This window comes from Takifugu flavidus, chromosome 6 (genome assembly GCF_003711565.1).
Source record: "Takifugu flavidus isolate HTHZ2018 chromosome 6, ASM371156v2, whole genome shotgun sequence".
NCBI lineage: Eukaryota > Metazoa > Chordata > Actinopteri > Tetraodontiformes > Tetraodontidae > Takifugu > Takifugu flavidus.
The window spans coordinates 10,390,321-10,403,919 of NC_079525.1; the positions used below are offsets into that span (position 1 = coordinate 10,390,321).

Here is a 13,599-nt window from a genome sequence, read left to right on the forward strand (position 1 = left end):
TGTAGAAACAAACTTTTGCCAAATAAATTGTTAAGATTATATGTTACATTTATTTTAACTGCTCCTTATGACAGTTTTTCCTGATGTAGCCACTTAGAAGGCTGCAAAAAGCTAATTATTAAATATCACAGTGACTGATATCATTAGTTATTATTGAAAGGCTGGCAGAAGACAAAAAAGGGGAAGAACAAGAAATGACATTGTCGCGGAACTTTAGCCGTTTGGAGAAGTAAACGATGAATCTAAGTTAGTCCATAGGAGATGGTTTATTCCAGTCAGTCGGTCAGGATACATACAAGGATGCATGCAGAGAGATCTCTGCTTAAACGTACACAGTTCTGATCTGGCCCGCCTCCGAGGCGCGGACACAGGACGTCTTCACAGCGTATCTGCATGCACCGCATGTGTTTGGTGCCTTCACAGCATGTGTTCCGGCTGGCGCAAGAAGTTGAATGACTGAGAATGTCCCCCCCCCCCAGTCGTTTGACGCAGGTCTCCTTTGAACTTCAGGGCGCCTTTGTTTTCTGTAAATTCATGAGGTGGCGAACGGACTCATCTGCTCTCCCAGTCTCCACCACACCCTTCCTAAATTTCCATTTCAACCCTTCCTTTTGCACTCAATTTACATTTCACACTCAAATTCCATTTCAACATAAACACTTGGAGCTGAAATAAGAAGTTTAAACAGAAAGCCATAGGAGTAATCTAAAATCTCTGAAAGGCTGCTGGAAAAAAATGTTGACAGCCATGGTGTAAAGAGAATGACCAGCTATCACGATTCCCTCGCGAATAACATCAGACAGAAAATATACAGTCTATAAAATATGTGTCCAGAAATGTATCTGGGAAAATGGAAATAGAAAAGAGTTCCACAAATAGATGAAGGACTATTGGTTGTGCATCAGTGAGAATCTGAAGACCAGCCACATGGAGATGCAACTCCACACAACACTACACAGCAGGAAAAAGGGATGAGGAAGCGCAGAGAGCCAAAGTGTTTTGTGAATGACACAATGAGAGATGGAGGGGTCGCACCTCCAGTCACAGCAGCCAGAAGAACACGTCCCTGCAGAGAGCCTTTAAATGTGACGTTTATGAGAAAGAAGTGTCACACCCTTCAACCCAAAAGAGTTGGAGTCTCTTGCAGAAGCAACCCGACATCAAAGATAGGATGTATTCAAAAGGCGACAACTGTCAAGGAGCGGTGCTGGAGATTCAGTCTGAATGTGTGGAGTGGACACCTGAACCTGCCCTCCGAGAGAGAAACCGTGAGGAGACGGCGCCTCTGAAAAGAGCTGTGATGAAGCCTATGAAGAGTTCTGAGAGGTTGGGATTCCAAAAACAACTCCAACACTTCAAAAGGAATTTGTTCACCATGGAAACACAGTCAAACCGCTACAGGGAACTGAGGAGAAATGTGGAAATTAATGAACGCCTCTTCCACAATCAGTTCACCTTCCAACTTTTCATCTCCTCAAAAACAAGCAATCCTTCACACAGGTGCCTTTTATGTTGCTGCGTGTTGTAATTGCAGTGTAAAAAAGGGTTCTGTTGTCATAGGAACAACTCTCTACTCCTTGGTCATCTTTAAGACACTTGCCCAGTTCCCTCATTACTGCCGGTTCTATCATATCTGGATCTCTGCCTGGTTCCCCGTTTGAAAGCACCTTTAGGTGGATCTCTGGCTGCCAGGAATCAACTTCTGTATGACCCCTTCCTTTGTTCAAACACTATTTCCATTTCTTTCATGTTTTTGATTTACGTTGCTTATTTTCGATGGAGTCGGTGACATTTTCAATAATTGCGGTTATTAAAATGACCAGTGTTCTGCAGCAAACCGACTCTGAGTCTGGATGTTTTTAAAATGTAACTGAATCCAAATGCAGTTAAGAGAAGCCAGTTAAAGCTGACCATGCAGAATTACTATCAACAGAGCAGCATATTAAACATGTCATCAATACGTTCCATAGTCATTTTTAAGGTCAACTATAATACCACACAACTAATTTAGCACTATGGAAGACTTTGAAAAATAATAATAAAAACAGATGTATTGACTTCCTAATACTTTAGAAAACTGTGTATATACTCTATATGTTGTAGAGGATTATATGAAGTATATTGGCAAATATGATGGTTTTCTTCCGAAAATGTGAAACTGAAAAAGTCCCTTCATCCTATAATAACCCAATAAAAAATGCACTCCAACAGGGGCTGTTGAATATTGAATATGTTTTCACTCTCAATGTGTCACAGCACAATCTATCACAAATTGCCACATCTGTACTATTAATACAGCCATCTGTCGTCCCTGAGGAATTTCTCCTTTTTTATTGTAGTCCTTGAAAGCATCGGCTGGGTTTATTTTCAAGTTTCTTCGTTGCAGAAATTGACATCACTTGGTCTTAGGCAGCTCCTGAAAAGGAAATGATGGGTAGCAAGATGCCAATCGTGCAGTCAAACTGCTGCTTTCATGCAGTCAAATCCAGCTCGACATACTGGAAGGTTTTTTTCTGTTGGTATATATAAATTTCAATCGTGTAATCTGCAGACATTAGGCAGACCTCAGTGCCAAACTCGACGTGTTCCTCACCTTCATCAGATGCAGGCTGTCTGAGGGTGAAAACACTTTCAGCTTCTGAAGGTGAAGTGCAGTAGATCACAGGAGGCATTATGATTGTTCCAGGTCACTTTCAGAGAAACCAAAAGAGGCCACCATGCCGCTGCCATCTGCTCTGGGATCAAACTAAAGCCATGGAATATTCAGGTTTGGAAACCTTAAGTGATGGATTTTCTCCAGCTTCTCCAGCAGATGTGAAATCACAGAGGTGAGGAAACTGTGGAAAATAGTAGCTTTGTGTGTTTAGCCTGTGCAGAAATGGGAACAGGTGTCATAAGTATCCCTTGAAAGGAACGGGATGCTGCTTGGCAATAACAGAAGGCTCCATCATGGCAAATTACTCAGACAGCTGTGACACGCTTCCCCAATTGATGGTTCCAGAGCTGCATCCAGCAATGCTGCCATGAAAAAAACAAACCAAAAAACCCTGTAAATGCAGTAAATAACAACCAGAACTAAATGTCATAGTATGACGAAGTACTGTCGATGCAGATTATGCTAATGGTAGGTTTTACTGTCAGTGAGGTTTATATGTGTCCAAATTTGTATCATTCCTGTTAATCATGTCTGTCCTAAACATGAGTTCCTACAAGCAGATCTAAACTTTTACATGGAAAGAAAAATTCTCAACTTTACCTGATACATTTGTCTTATTTAGTCATGTTTAAATTTGATATCTGCAGGTTTCTGCCCAATGCTTCTTCCTCTAAAACTGTTTTTACAAGCCACTGCTGCCTGCATGAGCACTGTGGGTTTCTGAATGCAGAGACTTTAGAGACACAATACATGCTAAGCTTTAGGAAAGCATGATTAGAGATAGATAAAGGGACAGATCGATATTTTAAGATTGACGGGATCTGACCCTACAAATGCAGACTCACACTACAAGATCAGGTTTAGCTCTTTTACTGAAAATGAACAGCGTGATTGCCAACAACTCTCAGCATAGATAAAACCACGGCTAAGCAAGAAGCAGGCTGGGTGATATGGGCAGTGGAGCTCGGGTTTAGGAAGTCTGCAGACAGAAGAGAGGCAAAATGAGCAAAAATCAAAGGAGAGGACAATGAACTGGCAAAGGTCAAAGAAGGAATCAGCCTCTTAAGCAGGAGGCAGGCGCAGATGATTGAACATAGATGAGTTGCAGGTGTCTAGAGGATCTGATGGGCCTGAACCAGGTAGTGGCCCTGCCCACTACCTGGGTGGAGGCATGGACGGATGGCCTCTGTACATAAGCTGCCACCAAGCAAAGATTCCTAATTATGATGTGCCTTACTACCAACACACTTAACTTCTGCTTAATAAAACACAGAAGTAATTACAAGTTTCAAAATTACAGCCCCAAGCTCCGCATGATTGACTCACAAATCAGCCTGGTCACAAATGCAGCTCTCACACAAGCAACAAACTTTCTCAATTAGAAGTTCAACCCAATAAACAACAACAGCATCAACAACACAGGCCTGCTCTTTCAGAAAATCAGAAGAAGCCAGGAGCTGCCAGCAGGCAAGAGCTGACAAGAGAAGAGCGGACACACCTCTGCAATCTCTGCAAACTGCAAATTACTCCATAAATGCTGGAACAACACCTTGTTCTCACACCCCTGTTTAGGAAAACACTATGTCTAGATGGCCACTATGTGAAACTGGGAAGGCAAGTATAAATTAAAAGCAAATGAATTTCTGTCAGCAGTTTAAGCTTGTTGTTTCTATGTAGCATGTAGCATTTAGTTAGCTGAAACTAGAGCTGTCACCATTATATGGTGTAAATCAGAACATACCAGACCCAATTAAACCAATACCTAGGTTATTAAAATACTAAAAACCTAATTTGTGCAGCTCTTCCTGCTTTAGCCATTTAAGAATGAAGATTGCTGCATCTTAAGAATTCATTTGAAATTCCTTCAGTACCTCAAGGCTAATACAGGAATCCTGTTTACATCTAACACAGCCAGATCTGTTTTTGCTGTCAGAACAGCCACCATAGGTTTAGAGTGATGCCGCCAACAGCCGCTAAAAGAGCAAAAATGAAGGAGCAACGTGTGAAGGATTGAAGCTTACATCCAGGAGCACCTGGAAGGTTATCAAGGAAGGATGTTTGCAGCTCTGCATAGCTTCACACGTGGCTGTGTTGGTGCTGATTCCCACTCTCTCTGCATGAAAGGATAATTCTAAAACACAAGGCCATGATCATTGGGACAGACCTCTGGAGCAGATGGCTCCAGAAATCATAGTGAAGGGTGTATGAGTGTGTGAGATTGTGAGGTTTCACCAGCACATTCTTTGTGGTATTCTCTTTCTAATCAATAACCTGTAGCTCCCTTGGGGTCATTTCCCAGGATTTAATTAAGAGTTCAGAGAAACTGATGTTGTTTGTTGCTGCCCAAGTGGCAGTTTGTCCAGTTATCCAGTTTTTATGGATGCCATAGAGACACTGAGCTGACATAGCATGAAGATGACTGATGACACATTAAGTGAGCCAGAAATGTTGGCAACATGTTTTATATTGCGCGGCATCAATAAATATCTTGTGCTCGCTTTTATGACTTTATTGCAAGACACCAAATTGGACCTTTGGGGTTTTTTCTCTCCAGAAGAATGTTTAGTAATTCATTATTTGGAGTTAAAAGCTTATGCTCGCAGTTCCATCACAACAGTTATTGGCTGGTTAACACAGCAAAATGACATTTTAAAATTATATTTTGACACAAGGCATGGTTTAAGAGCAGGTAAACATTGTCCATCTACATCAAATAAGTCAACCAAGGATGTTAAAACACACATTTGTAATTACAGGTTATTAATTTAATGGGTATGTATTAATGAAGGAAGATTTTTGTAAAAGGAAATAAACATGCGTGGCTATGTGCTAAACACGCACATTCTAAATAGACTTAAGATGGAATTTTTGGTAAAATTGTTGTAAAGATATTTTTTCTTTCCGTTCCGATCAGTAAAACCAGAGGTTGAAACGCTCCCTGCGACTCCCGGACAATGGAGGTAATGTCGACTCTTGGCCGCATGGTGTCAGTGTTGCACACTGGACACAAAGTGTCGCTCTTTGACATTCAGAGTCCTTCACGCTAATCTTTGCAGCGTGCAGTTAATACCTCTGAAGTCTGTTCAGATAAATCCACGAACAAATTGCCTCCTAAATATATTCCAAAAGTTTCCCTCTAACAGGATACTGAAGAAAATCAAACTTCTAAGCATAGAGTTCTTATATGAAGCCACATTTAAATAACATAGGGCATGGAAATACATTCTTTTCAGATTGGTAGACAACCACAAGCAAGAGTTATTGACGGAAATTATATGAGTGAGGACGGGGTTTATTGTTCTGGTTGGATCAAAACGGAAGATTTGCAGGATGTGACCTTGAAAATCAGAAGAGATGATGTATAGCTGGATCATATAATTACCATATGGGATAGACTTGATTTTTTTTGTAATAGAACAATGAAACACAGTTTAATACAGTTTCCATTTGTCTTATTGTTGCCTTCCTTGTGGGGAACGAATACAAACAACACAAAAACAATGCGGACAGACGTGTGTGTTTGAATTTTTTTAATGTCAAAGTCAAACTTTTACACGATTCAACTTCATACCAAACCAGCCGCCGACAGCTCCTCGTCCTTCCGCGACATAGCAAATGCAATTAGTTTAGTATATAATTACAGGAGAGGGGGAAGCAGAAAAACACAGCCAGCCCCATAAAAAAACAAAAGAAAGGAAAATAAGAAACACATTGTTTTCACCTCTTTTTTTCTCAAGTGCAATTTTGAAGACCTTAAGCATGCCATTGTTTCCAGTTGTCTGTTCTACAGTGTACGTTTTATCTTACATGGCTATAAGGGTTACAGCAGTGGGAGATGACAGGTACATGACGTGCGCTAAAGTCTGATGGTTTTTTTGTTTGTTTTTTTTCCTTTTTTTAAAGATGTAAGTGACAGATCTCAGGCTCGGCGTTCGCTGTCAGTCTCCCGTCTTTGTTTTGCAAATGACAGAAACAGAGTCATGTTTAAACGTGCAGTATAAAAAAGAGATTAATGTACAGCAGGATCCTTTCAATCCAGATGTGGGGTGGGTGGGGGTGGGGAGTTTGAAAGGCGCCTTAAAAGAACTGCCTTAAAACAGCAGTTTGCAGAAGAAAGGGAATCTGCCACTTTGAAGCATCAGAGCTGTTTCAAGAGTCTCTTTCCACGCGGTGACGATAAACCGCAATGTCCGAGTCTTTGTTGCGCATCTCTCTCTCCCAGAGAGAGAGAGCGTGTCCCCAGTCTCTCAGTGCTTCCACCACATCCTGCAGGACGCTGTGATTGTTTTCACACCTTTGCTTTATGTGAATTCTCTCTGAGCCGATTACCCTCATGCGTCAGGCCTCGAGTGTTCTTTACGTCCCGGGCACAGTCCATCAATAACGGAGCTCCGTAAACAGCCATGTTGGGGATTAAGGGGGTCGTGAAAGGCTTAGGGAGTAAGTACATCAGTGGTCTAACATAGCAGATGAGAAGATGGACATATATACAGTTAATGAAGAAAAATAAAGCGTGGGCAATCATTTCTTAGGCTGCGGAGTAAAAGATGAAATCATGGTACTTACAGTCCACAGTGACCACAGTTTGTTTGTTAACCTTTAAATTTCTCCCTCACAGCACGGTGAGCATGTCTTATTCGCCTTATCCTATCCAAAACAGCCAGAGAAGTGAAGACGCAGACTGGAAACATCCAGAACCGTTACATTCGGACTTAGACATTAATGAGATCAGTGCAGATCAACAGAGGAGACGAGGAGAGAAAGGAAACATGTGAAGACCAGAGGGACGACCTAACCCTATTATCCCTATCACACCACCGAACCACACACTGATGATGGGAATTAAGATGTGCCGGCCTCCAATCTTCACCCACTCGTCAGCCCGGTGCAGCCGAGTGTGTCTGAATAAGTAGAGTAGCTGCTGGGAAGGACGAGCGCAAAGGAGCGCGTTATCTGTGCAGTCCAGCACAGCAGCACGGGCGTGTGGGACTGTGTGAAAGGCTGCAGCAAGGCTTCGTGTTTGGCCCGTGGCACCCTTTTACACCGACTTGTGCAAACAGGAGAAAAAGGCCCAAGGTTGACCTAAAGTTGCGCCACGATAAACAGTTGAACCTACTGAAGCTCACTCCCTCGCCGCCAGCAGTCTTCCCCCGTTAGCACACGCAGGGAGCAAAGATGTTTCCAAATAGGCGTGGTATTCAAAAAAGGCATGTGGTTTTAAACGAGAGAAAAAAGTTAGCATTATCTTTCTTTCATGCAGAGTCCTTTTTTTCTTATTTTTTCCTCACAGGAGTTTTTTTTCCCCAAGTCCTACTTACAGTTGTTGAATATTTTATGTTCCCACATTTTCTTATGACAAATAAGATGTCTGAAGTTCCCTTTAACGTAGCCTCAAACATCAGTCACAGATGAGTACTTATTTAATACATTTTATGCTTAAATACTGGCTATATGCTGTGTGTATGCCTGTGCTTATGTTTTTCAGGATGAAAGTTAATGTCGGTTTTAGATATGCTATGTTACACAGCCACTGAATCGTGTCACAAACCGTGGCTCCGTGCGTGTTCACATTTCGCGGACGCACCATGAATTTGTGTTTGCATGCTTAGATCTGTATGCTAAGCGCGTGCATGCGTGCATGTATGTGTGCGGCTCGAGTTCATAAGAGCACCAATGACACGTTGTCTACTGTAAAGTGCGGGTGAACACAGCACCTCAGTCTGCTCTGAAACGGCGGCTGACAGCAGGCAAAAAATGCTGCATCAGTTGCGCACATATAATACACGGTTTACATACGGGGCGTTTAGGAAGGGGAAAAAAACCAAATCCACTAGCCAGACTACACACTACCAGAGAGCATTGTTGTAGATAATGATGTCTAATTACTGTAAGAAGTCCTTTAAAGTTGTTGCTGTGTTCTGACTTAATTGTGTTTTTATGCCTGATTGACGTGAGCATGTTTTTTTTTCAAGTCATATATAACTGTACAGTAGCCGCATGTACTCTGCTTAAAATTCACTTCAAACCCAATGAAGCGCATGTTCGAAGGCTCCCGCTGTGGTACAATCTAGTTGATTGGACAACACAGAGTCTGATTGGTTTCAGCTGCAGCCAAAGAAATCAAATTGATGCCTGTTACTTCTTTTTTGTCAGTTTCTCTGAAGACCAGTGTTTTCCTTCAGCAGATGGTTCAGCCTTTGAGTCCAGGCTCGATGTAGCCTCAGCAAATGCACCAAAGTGTGTGCCAAAATATTTATAGCATCAGGTTTTTACTTAGATTCAGCTCTCTCTTCTTCACCCAGATTGGGAGGGTCAGACATGCATTGGATTCAGGTAAAAAGAAGAGTGAAGTTATCCTCCTCCACATGGCCATGAATAGAATATTTGCCGTTCGGCGACCTCAGTGTTGGATAAAAAAAAGCGTTTTTTTTTCTTTTAGAAAGTACTCCTGTTAAATCCTCCCCAAAGCGATGATCCATCGCTTGCTTTAGTTTAAGTGCCTTTAAATATATGTCGGAATCCAAAAGGTCCAATTTGATTTACAGCAGTTCTGACTTGGTATTTTGTCACAAGTTTAAAAAGGAGGTCTAAATTCCTAACTTGCCAGGTAAGATCTCAATCTGTTTTGTTGTCTTCTTTTTGTTTTAGAAAAGTGTGTTGGGTGGTGATGATTGCACTGTTGCTGAGCTGTCACAGGTAGACCTCACGGCGTGACAGCGTGAGGCAGGACGCGGTCTTGTAGTCCCCTCCTGTCCGCGTCAGTGGTATGACCTCAGGTGGGTTCTGGCTCTCTCCCCCTTCCTCCTCTTGCTGGCGCCGTCCGAGGCCTGCGCTGCTGAACGTGTCGTAGGATGCTGACGTCATCTTGCGGTTCAGAAGGTTACGGTTGTGATCGCCCACGTTCCTGTTGCGATCTCCTCTACTGAGGGTGCCGAGGGGGTCGCCGTTGGCCAGTGGTAATCTCTCGCTGCTGACAACGCCAGGTTCTGAGCTCCCCGCGCTGCCAGCGCTCTCGCTGTCGCTCTCGTGATCGTTACGGCGAAGGTTGTTGTTATCGTCTCCGGGGGCAAAGGTCGAGAGCCTTGGAGGGTCGCTGCCATGGCGTTGACGCTGGCGAGGTGAGGGCCGGATGGGCATCCAGCAAGTGTCAGAGTGGCCAAACTCATCGCAGTCCCTGGTACATTTTCCAGTCAGAGCGACATCTGGCAGTTGCCTGGCATCTGGACGTACAAAAGAGAATGAGAAAATAAAGATGATACAAGCTGGCAAAGAAGAGCTGACCATTTCAAAGTGTGCGATTGTAGAAAACACCACCTAGTGGCCAATCTTGAAGGCTGAAATTGCTGAAAAGCTCTCATGAATCCCTAAAACGTTACTTGTTAATGACGGTTTTCAGGGACCTAGAAATTCATCATTTAATGGTTTTGACCAGAGCAGTCAGAAAAATACTCTATGGAGGAGGGGGTGAGTGTGTGGGGCAGTGGCTGGACGTACGACTGCACTGGGTCCAAGGCCAGGAGAAATTAGCGAAACATCAGGTGAGGAAGACATGAGTAAGAAGGTGGTTAAGCAGTGAGGGAAAAAGCTCGTAAGAGAGAGAAAAGAATAAAAAATCAGCATGAAAAATGATGTCCTTGCAAAATGGAAATTGCTTACTTTAAAAGAACATTAAGCACTACATGAAAGGTGAAACCTGAGGTCAAATCAAACATCTATTGAAGCCCAAGGGGAGATAATTGCCACAAATTTGGGTTATAAATATTAATGGCCTCACACATAGTGAAGGAATTATGGTTTTAATACATAGCTGGATCAAATGAAACAGCTGAGGTTGTGTTCTGCATTTTTCAGATGTTCATTATTATAAATGACCACAAATGTCGATAGGTGGTTAAAAAATTAGCCTTCGTCATTTGTTCTGAGAACTTTGATCACACACAGATGATCAGGGGTGTTCGTTCAGGAACTGTTCACTTTGAATACTGACATGAGTTCAAGCCGACTCCAGTTTAGACAGAACTTTTGCATGTCAGATACCATCATGATCATCATCATCAACAACAACAACCCCTCAACTGGTTCAAGAGGTTATTGAGGTCACCAATGATCCACAGTCCATGTCCTGTAAGGTCAAAGGTTATTCTAATATCATGGAAGGAGGCCATTTGGTTTCCAAGAATAATCAATACTGTGCTAAAGGCAAACACAACTTTTAACAGTGAGCAACAGCAAAAAAAGGGAGAATCTTATAACAGTAAATAAAAACTCAGACAGCAGAAATGTAACATTTAACCCTTAGAAATGTAGTCGCCAGGGCTGACGTGGAGCTTTTATGGTTCCAGCATGACCACAAAGAAAAGAAACAGCAAAGACGTTGTTTTTTTTTTGCGACTCTTGATCCCTGACAAAGACCTGAAATCGAAAAGTTATAAGGTACAAACACATTTCTTGGCTTTGAGCTGCTGACTGACAGGGACATTTTGCTGTGCATTAGCTTCTAAAAAAGATACTAAGAAAGGAATTCCATCCTGCGTGAAAAGAAAAGCCTTCAAAAACCTTGATGACAAGTCAAGGTTTTACAGCACCTGCGTGCACATGCATGTGTCCGTGCACGTGTGTGTGAAAAAATGGCCTTGAAAGACAAAGACCTTCAGCAATGAATGAAAAGATGAATTTATGATGTTTTCCGTAATTTCTCAATGCCTGCGTTTGTTTGCCTGCTCTGACCATTTTCCACATGCTCCTCTTCCCCGACGCTGCCCTCCGGGGTGGTCCGCTCGTAGCCTTCCTCAGGAAGCGGCAGGGCTCCCAGGCGTGGCCCCGATGAACTCTTGCTGCTGGGAGTCTCCGAATCCTCTAGGCCGCTGTCATAACAACCGCCGTCCTGAGGCTGGCTGACCACAGAGAAGGTCACTCGGCGAAGGGTCCCCTGCGGAAAACACACACACACACACACACACACACACACACACACACACACACACACACACACACACACACACACACAATGTATTAATCATCCAGGATGCCTAATCTGAGATCCTAAATCTGGGGATTAGACTGTTTGATGCAGGGGTCTGCACAGACATATTGAGATTATCTGTTCTTGTTTGCCTTGATTATGAGTTTAGATGCTACGATGCAGGGGTAATAATAATTAACCCACCACAGCATCTTTAAGTGTTGGGGGGGTTTAATCCCAGTTTTGATTGATGCTGCAGGATGCAGTTGATGTTTACCAACCTTGGCCTTATTTTCCAGTTGGAAATGTGCCTACAAGTGGCAGCTGGCAATATAGAGTGTACTGACAAAAACACCGCTGCTGTGTCAGGTGCTTTGTCAATATTATGCTTCCTACCCTGGAAAAGAGTGTCCAGCACTCGCTTTTCAAATATGCAGGAAAAATAAACACCAACAATAGTGCAACTCTTCTGGTGAGATTTGCCTCAGAGAAGTGATCTTTCTTGCCAAATCTTGGCATTGGAATAACTCCATGCCAAGATGTCACTTCGTCTGCTTTTTTAAGGAGATGGGAGACGGCAGTCGAGTTGATCGTGTCACCGCCATGGCTAATTAACTGGATCCAAGCCTTGGGAAGCATGTCACTGCTGGGAGGATTTTCTGCAAGCTTTCGTGTTCAGTGTTGTGCCACAACGTCAGGCGACTGTGTGACTGTATCAGGCAGGTTTGGTGTTACCATTAACAGCAGACCTGCCTGATACAGTCACACTGTTGCTCCGTAAAACGTGGAACCATGCAGTTGTGAAATGTTGCAAATAAACTCTGTCCATTTGTTTGAATTTTAAATCAGCTCCAAATATGCTATCATTGCTGTGTATAATTGCTTTATTAGCAAATTTGGAGTGTCACTCTTCTGAAACCCATATGCTTTGCAGATTTGCTCAGAAGGTTTTCCATTTCATTGTTTGCTATTAAATGACACCCCCCAACCCATTCAGAATCTTTAATATTAGTCATTTTTCTGTGGATAAACTGCCGTGAGGTCTGGCTGAAAACTAAGAGACAGAGTCTATATTTTCACGCGGTTCCCATCCTTGTCAGTACACACAAGTAGCCATCAACTCTGTCCGTGCTGCAGTGGAATAGCTGGTGATTCACTAAGAACTGACATCATTCACTCAAACTGAGCATCAAAGCTGTTGACATCTCAGCACACAAATCACTCTGGTCTAGTTAGCAGAGCAGCTTCGACTTTATGGGGGGCATACTGTAATACATCCATGCTGAGAAAATATCAGAGACAGTTAAATGTCTCCCTCTGGCCTGGAGGGACCACTCTGCACCAGGAAGCCTACTTCCACCCAACACCCCCCTGCATCTCTGCTCATGCTCATTTATCCAGTCGCCAAATTACAATCCCTTCAATTTACATCTGCCCTGTATAACGCAGAAGTGAAAGCAACAGAGACAAGACGCAGATTAGGGTGGGGGGAAAACCTAAGATCGGAATGTAGCTTCGGGATAATCTGGAGAGAAACTGATGGACGTCTGGCACCAACATCCAGACTAAGTCAATTCTTCTTTTCCGTACAAACAGCAAAAGAATTAAGCGCATTTAAACATTTCAACTCGCATGGAGACAGGGACGTGGCAAAATTAATTAAGCAGAAGTAGGAAATTAATAGAGCACATGTTTCTCCTGCCATTATGGAGCGAGGCGGGGATGAAAGCAGGGCGACTGACAGCAGAAATAGTGAGCTGAGACTGAGGCAGGGGAAGAGATATTAGAACCTAATGGAAAAGCAGCAGTTCTTGGAATCTCTGTGGCTTCATCTCAAACCCTGCACAGAGGGACCGACATATTTTTAGAGCTCTGATGAAGCAGTCCAACCTCTTTTCTGTCAGTTTAGGACCAAGGGCAATGGCACAGAAAGGGAAGAAGTGGGTGAGAAACATCGTGACAGAGAAAGGATTATTAATTT

The 13,599-nt window shown here is 43.0% G+C and overlaps 1 protein-coding gene across 1 annotated transcript in view; it reads right to left on the reverse strand.

The window, feature by feature from the left end:
* Nucleotides 1–6,171: 6,171 nt before the first annotated feature.
* The window catches only part of pcdh7a (protocadherin 7a), a 37,705-nt gene continuing 30,277 nt past the window's right edge, over nt 6,172–13,599 (reverse strand). Inside the window, exons 4-5 of the mRNA XM_057035502.1 lie at nt 11,384–11,585; nt 6,172–9,876 (exon numbers count right to left, since the gene is read on the reverse strand). Of these exons, the coding sequence (XP_056891482.1) occupies nt 9,347–9,876; nt 11,384–11,585 (732 nt within the window). The 3' untranslated portion in view covers nt 6,172–9,346. The remainder of the gene's footprint in view (nt 9,877–11,383; nt 11,586–13,599) is intronic.